The sequence below is a fragment of the Onychostruthus taczanowskii genome, unplaced genomic scaffold (genome assembly GCF_017590055.1).
Source record: "Onychostruthus taczanowskii isolate IOZ18803 unplaced genomic scaffold, ASM1759005v1 scaffold55, whole genome shotgun sequence".
Taxonomy (NCBI): domain Eukaryota; kingdom Metazoa; phylum Chordata; class Aves; order Passeriformes; family Passeridae; genus Onychostruthus; species Onychostruthus taczanowskii.
The window spans coordinates 2346528-2354993 of NW_024503124.1; the positions used below are offsets into that span (position 1 = coordinate 2346528).

General features: G+C 45.2%; 1 protein-coding gene across 1 annotated transcript; it reads right to left on the minus strand.

The window, feature by feature from the left end:
• Nucleotides 1–2547: 2547 nt before the first annotated feature.
• PEX13 (peroxisomal biogenesis factor 13) lies at nucleotides 2548–8465 on the minus strand. Its single transcript, XM_041417235.1, has 4 exons — nucleotides 8274–8465; nucleotides 5572–6269; nucleotides 5024–5149; nucleotides 2548–4790 (listed from the first exon to the last, which is right to left on the minus strand). Exons 1-4 carry the CDS (start codon nucleotides 8339–8341, stop codon nucleotides 4495–4497), a joined length of 1188 nt encoding a protein of 395 aa, XP_041273169.1. The 5' UTR covers nucleotides 8342–8465; the 3' UTR covers nucleotides 2548–4494.
• Between the last annotated feature and the right edge of the window lies 1 nt (nucleotide 8466).

The following is an 8466-nucleotide window of genomic DNA, read 5'->3' on the forward strand; positions in this document are numbered from 1 at the left end:
CGTGTGACGTCACGCCGCCTCTCCCGCCGGTGCTTCCCGTAAAAAACAGCAGCAGAACATTGAAATCGGAGCTAATTGCACAGAACGCTGGAATTGCAGCTAATGACTCGGATCAGCCCAGCCGCTGGGAGCGGCTCAGCAGAGCTGCACAGGCTCACACAGTCCCAGCCCTGCTACTTCACCCACACAGCTTGATTCCTACTGCATGGCTGCTACTGTCTCAAGTATTCCCAAACATTCTTAAATTACTTCCTGTGGGAAGCCACCCGTGCCTGATAAAGACCAGCCCAGATCTCCATTTCACACATAACAATCCTTCCCTTTATGGTAATTTGGAAAAAATCAGGGATATTAAGAATTTTCTTTCCAAAAACCCCACTTGTAAACTCTGGAATAACACAGTGAGGATACAGAATGGAAAAAAAAAAAAAAAAAAAGCACAGAAAAATTCAGAAAAAACTATTCCACTGATCTAGAGAAGTATCTGAAATGTAAATTCTCTTTAGCCTGAAAGCTTCCCTTAGGGAAAGCAAAACCCACTGGTTTCATACCACTAATAGACTAATGCTGGAATATTGCTGCATTATGATGGCATCCAGTTATTCCATGATGAATGGAAACTTGATGGTAAATCAGAGAACTGGAACATGGTTTTTCCATTAATCTGTGCTATTAGGTAGAACTCAGTCCCCTCCTGTTTATTTTTTACAAATAAGAAAAACATTATCAGTATTTGAGAATAAAAAAACCAGCATCTTCAATTTTACTCGTGCTGTTCTAGAGACTGTGCTAGATCAGTTACAGTAATTCAAAGGTAGTAAAGCTGTCTGCTTGTATTTTTCATTTCCAAAACCACAAGACTGTGTTTATGCTCTGACAGCATAAATAATCCCTGTCATTTGCTGGAGTCTGATGGTTTTGTGCCTGTTGTGAAATTCAGGGAATTGCTGAAAGCAGGTAAGGAGGAGCCAGGGGTGCCCTGCACTGACATCATGCCTCTGTTACCAGTCAAACCAGTTACACCAGTGCAATTCTTCCAAGGAGAGATTATCCAGCAGTTTAAAGGCTGAGCTCCACGTGGGCACAGAACCCCAGATTTATCAGCCCAAAGCTGCTTCAAACTGCCCTGCAAAGGAACCAGTCCAAGACACGAGGAGGAGAGGACAGGATGTGTCTCACCACCCGTGGGCACACACAATTTACAGCCCAAAAATGCTCACCCATCTCAACACTTGGGCCACACCTGCATGGATAAAAATCTGCAAGGAGTTACATAAGAACATAACCTGTTGTGGTATGTTTTGTAAAACGAGTACAGTACTGCTATGACTGCACACAAGAGTATTTCTACACTGGTTTATCAAGAAATCCCTGTGCTGGTTTTTCCTCTGGAAGGTTTTCATTGCCAACAGAGGAGATTTGTAAGAAACTGCATTTGCTTTGTATTTACCTCAGCAGCAAACTTCACCAAATCAGAACAACCTCAGTATCCCAGATGGAGTCTAATTCCACACAAGGAAGAGTTTTTGAACCTGTGCAAAGTGGCCTATTTATTTCTACCAGACAAACAGAGGATTTTAAATTGATTTTTCAGAAAGCTGAACAAAGCTTTGTCCCTGTGCACGTTCATGTTCTGTCTGCACCCTGAGAACCACTCAGCAGTGGCATTTGTCAGTAGCTCACATACTAAAGGAGAAAATGGTTGATCTACTAAACAGTAAGTCAAGTAAAAACAAACTAATATCTTATATAAACAGATGTCAAAGCTCTGATACAGACTCCTAGCTCTGCTATTGGTATACAAATAATTCTGAAGAGTAACACAAAAGTAACTTATGTACAGACCTCAAAATAAAGCTGCTGGCCTAAAAGCCTAGGTTGAGGAGTATTTCAACCACCTCTCTTGCCTGACCTCCTCTTCCACGCTCTCCTGCTGCAGCCACACCTGCTCCTTTTGCTCTTCTCCCCCTCCCAAAGCTCTGCAGGTCTCCAGCAGCCTGTGCACCAGCCTTCCTTTCCACCCAGTGCTCATTCAGGTCTGTTTGCTGTAGCCTGCCACGTGGACAGAAACAGACAGTAAGTTGTGGTGTATATTTTACTCCCATGAACTTTAATACCCTTCTGCAATCAATACAATTAGTTGTGAGTTAAATAACTGACTTCAGTTCCTCAGAGCCTTCTTTTTCAATTAAGGTAATTGCAAGATTGAAAGGATCAAAATTCTTGTTGAGATTTAAGGGAGATACAATGATGACAGTGACTTGTAGGCTAAGTCAAACAAATATAAAGACAACTCAGGTAAGAATAACCTATCTTCCTGCTAAAAGATTTGATGTCACAATAGCATGACCTGGAAGTGAAATGAAACTTATCTTTCTATAAATAAAGACTTAAAACATTCCAACAAGCATCATGGCATTGTCTTCTCAACTTGTTCTGAGCCAGGAAAAAAAAAGAAGAGAAAACAGAAAAAAAAACCCCTCAAAACAGCCAGAAAACTAAAAAATCTACCTGAATGGATACTCTTAAAAAAAAAAAAAAAAAAAAAACCAAAAAAAATTGGGGTTTATTTATTCATTCATTTAAAGACTCTGAAATCTTTCACTGACAGGAGAGGCTGACAGTCCATTAATTACATCTCAGAACTGTAAATGAATTCCCTCCAGGGACACACTCTGCACACAGAACTGCACACTTGATACACCCCTCCCCCCTTTTGCTTCTCTTTATTTTAAATTTCAGATTTTCTTTGCTATTTTCATTTCAACAACAGATGTAATTTTCAAATACAGATAATTTTCTGGTTCACATGTTGCTTGGGAACATGTTCTGTTTTAACCTCAAGGTTTTCATTTGCCCTTTAACTACTTCTTCCTTTATATCTGCACTTGAAAATCTAACAATTTACTATAAATTATTCTAATCACCATCTCCCAATGCCTGAGCACAACCACTTAAATTCATGTTCTATTTATTAACAACAGGCATTCAGAGACTACTTTCAAATCAAGGTTCCAACATAATATTTGTCATTTCAGCCACTCTACCTCAATAAAATTGTGCTCATTTTTTTAGAGTTTTGTTGTGTTGAACAGACTTCTAAGAACCCAAGGCCAGCAAATGCCATTAAAATATAAATACTGAAAGCTTTGTTAACACATAATGGGTGTTGAAGATCCCTGTAGGAATGGTGAAACTGAAACTACTTGATCAATCAATTAAGAAAAGGCCCTGCTTGTATTTCCAAGAAACTTTAAAATAAAACAGCTATTTTAATGATTAAGACAAACTTAGTTGTTTAATCCACTGATGCAACCTTCAGAAGTTCAACACGTTATACATACATACTACAAGGAAAAAAAAAAAAAGTTTTAATTATCTTTGCTTCATTTAACAAAAAACCAAAACAGTATTTCAAGACAGAATTCTCAAACACCCATATGAAGAAAATACTTTGAACAGTCTTAATATTTTTATGGCTTTTGATAAACTGAAGCCCTAAAATTTTATGGGCAGATGCAAAATTTTACCACCTTAAAGGCAGCGTGAAAAATCTGTCCAACTCCAAGACCTTCTCTAATTGAGACAACTAAGCAAGAAATGTTAATTTTTCTTTGATGTTCCAATCACTTTCAGCTTCCCCCAACTCAAGGCTTTCCTACTGCTCAAGAACACAGGAGAGATATCTTGACACTCATATAAAATCAATAAAGGACAGAAATCAGTTGAGATGCAGATGGTAGCTGATAGATAGGCAGCTAGCAGGCTATATCACAAAATGGCTAAGAGGGATGCAAAGTTAGTTAAGGGAGTAACAACTAATGAGTGCCTGACTGCAGAACAGCCTTTATTCTGATGACCTTCCAATAAACTGCTTGGAACTACTGGTGATGTCTCACTGCTCTCCCTTTGTAAACTCTAGTTCTCCTCCCTTCCTCCCAAGTCCCTTTTTTCCTGAGAGCCAAGTTCTTTATGACAGAACCCCACTTCTTATGAAAAGCAACTTAAACCTTCTAACTATTCCATTATGTGCATCTCCTGCAGCTCTCCCTCCTTTCTGGGGGAGACAATGTGCTGTTACTCCTTCATGGTTCTGAGGGTGGTATTTTGGAGGACATCTTACAGAAATCAATCTTCCTTTGCACATCTGTTGAAGAGGCTCGAGACTCCTGGGTGTTAGTTTGTCTCCTAAGCAAGAATGGCAGTCCCTATTTTTTTTTCCCCTTTGTTTGCTTTTTTATGAATGCCTCACTTCTCCTATCTCAAGATCTCAGAGTGGCTGCCAGGTGGGTGGATAGAATCACTGACGTACAGCCTTAGGTGAGTCAAAAATAAATACCACAAATTTCAGCAATCATTTCTCCATCCCTTCACCAGCCAGTAGCAGCAAACACTGGTACAGACCCACCAGTGCTCCGCTACAAACCAGATTTTCAACGAGCCCTAAGTGGTATCAATAAAGCACAGTTCAGTTGCTTTGTTGATCCAAGTGCATCAGAGCTCCTGCTTCTCTCCTCCAGCCACAGCGGAGTCCGACGCAACAGGAACTTTGCTGCTTCCAGCAAAAACAGTTTCAAAAGCTGCCTCCTGCTCCTCTAAAGTCACAGCAGCAGGGGCTCCTCTGGCAGCTGTGCTGGGAAAGGCTGGCCGCTGCTCCGCAATCCTCTCCAGGTCCACTGTTCTCCTACCTCTTCTTTTGCCCAGGATTTTGATGTAATTAGCTGGCACAAGTCCTGTTGTTTGGCCATCGTAACTAGCCAGGAGCCAACCACGGATCTTGGGTTGTTGTTCTGAAGAAGAGAATGCAAATGCATCAAGTTACAGGAGAATCCAACAAAACTGAACAAATCTACTCTGTAAGTTTTACTAGAATGCAAGTAATCACTTCACGCGGACTAAGTATCAGTGTGGATGAGGAACTTGGTCAAATAAGGTGCTTTGGGGGCTTTTTTGTTTCAATTTTCTGCCTCTTGCACTATAACTTCACATGTGATGAGAAAAAGAAACAGAAATTTAAGTTTACCTTTGGGTGCTAATCTCAGCATGTCACCAGCACGGAAGGAAATTTCTTCTTCTGAGAGAGCATTGAAATCATATTCTGCTCTTCCAACTACATGGTCGTCTTCTCCACTCGCCCAGTTACTAGACACTGTTTTCAAACAAAAATCACAAGTTTATCTGCTTTGAGTTACAAAGTTTGGTATGTTTTTCAAAGGAAAATGAAGAAACTTCAACTTCCTTGCTAAAACTTTTCCAATGGAGAAGTGACAGAGGTAACATGAAAAGCAAGATTTGGGGAGCAAATCCAACCAACACTTGTCCCACCCAACCCAAACTGCCACATCTAATAGGAAGGAACCAGCATGATTCTGGAATCACAGAAAGCTTCAGCAGGAAACCACATCTTGACAACAGGTTCCTTAAGCAGGCTGCATCACCTGCCTAAAATTCAACACTGTGCCCCAGCATCTATTAATTACTATTGCTGCAGTGTGAGACTAATCACCACACAGGCAACGCCAAAAGGAATGATACACGCTGCACTTCTCTGGTGCTGCAGGTCATCTTTACCTGTTTCTTCCTCACTGTATGTAGAAAGCAGCTTCCAAATCAGGTAGGGACCTCCCAAGATAACAGCAAAGAACAAGAAAATGGGCCAGGATTTCGCAGAGTTAGCCACCTTGTCTTCAAGGCCAGCACGAGCTACTTTGCCCTCGCTCTCAGCCCACAAATCCTCGTTGTCGCAGCTCTGCCTCAGACCCAGCAAGCGCTGCAGGCGCTGGTACAGGTACCTTACAGTTCTCACTAGAGCAAAAGCTGAGAACACCTTGGTGAAGTGAATTTTGAGGCGGGAGAAGTGGTTGGCCACATCCAGCACGGCCCTGAAGCTGTTGTAGACAGCGGAGAAGGTGGCATCCATCATCATGCTGACCGAGGCGAAGGCGTGCACGATGCTCTCGATGGACTGGAAGGCGCCTCTGCTGCTCTCCTCGGCCTGCTGCACGAACCTGCTGGGGGGAATGCTGTCGGCACAGAAGCGGTTATAGCCCAGCCCTCCGTAGCCGTAGCTGTAGGGACTGTAGCTTCCGTAGAAAGAGGTGCCATAGGAGCCATAGCCTGGGGAAAAGGAGCTGCTGTAGGCTGGCCTGAAGGCGCTCAGGCTGCTGCTTGCCGTTTGCTGGGAAGGTCTTGGCAAAACGGGCGGAGGGATTCGTGCCACCGTGGGCTGGCCGGGCCTGGTCAGCAGGTTGTCACCCAAGTCAGCAGACCTAAACCAATTCAGACAACCAAGATCAGCACCCAGAGTTAAAGTTTTCCTTTGCACTGACTCCTAAACACCACAGAGGGTTTCAGCAGTGCGGGGAGAGGCAACCTGGGAGCCCAACACTCAGTACGTTGAACAGGGTTTGATGGAAGTGAAAGACCTGGACAGGAAACACAGATCCTTCAGGGGGATAAAACCCCCAGAACCAGATATCCAGTGCAAACATGGAACTGGAATGTAAACATGGAAACAATGTAAGCATGGAAACAATGCAAACACGTTAAACCCTTGCCTGTTTATTGTGTATTTAATGTATCAACCCATGAAACACACAACCCAGAGCCCTCAAACCTGCTGCCCTAACACCCAGGTCATTCTTCTGCACATGAAAGCTTCTCATGGGCCCTAACACGAACTTCTATGAACTTTCCAATATAAAAGTTTTATTTCCAGCCCTTGTTCCCAGCTCTTCTATACAATGAGCCAATGATAGACCAGGAAGAAAGCTTGAGAGCTCCTCTGAATCCACTCTTAAAGGGTGGCATGACCTAACTGGGAATCCAAGTAATTATGCAACAATATGTGCAAGGGCTTTGGGGTCTCCAATTTCTCCCTCTACCCAAACTACCTAATTACCTGTGTGCAGGTTTTCAAGGGGTTAAATCTACTACTGAGAAGTGTTAGCAGAGAGAGGTCTTAATTTAGTAATTTTTCTTTTCCTTTGCATGCCCTTCCTAATAAAACTCTGGAAGTACTTGACTGGCATTTGAATTCTGTCAAGCAGCTTTTTGTCCAGCTTCTGCCAGTTCAATACAAATATATGTGTTTTATTCACACACTAGCACCCTAAAAGTCAAATATTCTATTTCCCATGCTTACTGCCTCGACCCACAACTTCCCACTTCTGCAGCCCAGGAAAAAAAGAAGGATGTCAAGCTGGAATTGCTATGGAGCTGCTGCTTGCTGTACTATTCCCATACAAGGTAGGGAACAGCTTCCTCTCAGTAAAACTTACAGGTTTCCACAGCAAAGAATAATATTTGGATCTTTACACTGCTGTTTTTTCCATCACAGACTGTAACTCTCTTATTACCCTAGCAAACACAGTTAGTGTAATTCAGTCACACTGCAGCCCTCTGTCCATTAGACAACTTGGACACCCCGCTTCAAAGCTGCCTGAAGCCCTTTAAAATGGGGTAAATAAACCCAGAATGAAAAACCAACACCACCAAACTGCTGGCTCAGCACACTGCAGAGAGCACAGCGAAGTTTCTGCTCAGTGTTTCGTGCTGGGCCAACCTTTTGCCCAGTTTCAGCTCCCTCCAACTGCAATCACCAGCACCGAGTGAAAAACAAGGCGAGTATTCAGCCAGCCAGCCTTCCTTGGCTTCCCATAAAAAAGAAGGAGCTGACAAACACTTTCTGTGCATCCTTCTCCACCAGCAGGTTGGGTTTTCTGGGAGATCTCCCAGAAGACGGGAACACACACACGAGACTGACAACACACAGGGATCGTTTCCAAGCCCTGGGGCTGACTCCTTAAAAGAGCGAGTTTGGCTGCAGCTCCCCTCGTCCTGCAGAGGCTCGGGGGCTACAGAGCTGCAATGCCCTCAGGAAAGGGCCGTGAGAGCCCTCAGGAAAGGACTGTGAGTGTTCCCAGGAAAGGACTGTGAGTGTTCCCAGGAAAGGACCGCGAATGCCGCCAGGGAAGGACTTCTAATCCTCCCAGGAATGGACTGTGAACTGACTCTACCCCCGGCGACAACACGGCTTTCCCTTCCCCACACCGCACACGCAGCTTCCCCCTGCCGCCAGCGGGGTTTGAGCTCCAAGCCCCGCACGCCGAGCCCGCCCGTCCCCGCCCGCCGCAATCCCCTCACGGCGCGGGGCAGCCCGGCCGGGCCCGACCTTCGAGCCCGCCCCAGGGGAGCGGGCCCGGCCGGCCCGAGGGGACGAACCCCCAGGGCCGCCGCGGCGGGGACGCCCGGGGAGGGACGGCCGCACTCACTGGAAGGCGGTGGCGGTGCCCGGCAGCCGCCGCGACTCCCAGGGCTTGGGCGGCGGCGTCGCCGCCATCGCGCCCCCTCGGCCCCGTTCGGCCCCGCTCGGCTCCGCTTCGGCCTCGCTCGGCTCAAGTTCGACCCCGGCTCGGCCTCGCTCGGCCCCGCTCGGTTCGGGCTCGGCCTCGCTCGGCCCCTCCC

Bases quoted from the DNA above. Each gene is read 5' to 3' on its own strand.
- PEX13 (XM_041417235.1), bottom strand. From the start codon at position 8,341: ATGGCGGCGACGCCGCCGCCCAAGCCCTGGGAGTCGCGGCGGCTGCCG. The intron at 6,270-8,273 runs GTGAGTGCGGCC...GAATTGGTTTAG, and splicing joins GGCACCGCCACCGCCTTCCA to GTCTGCTGACTTGGGTGACA. The intron at 4,791-5,023 runs GTAAACTTAAAT...TCTCTTCTTCAG, and splicing joins GCTGAGATTAGCACCCAAAG to AACAACAACCCAAGATCCGT.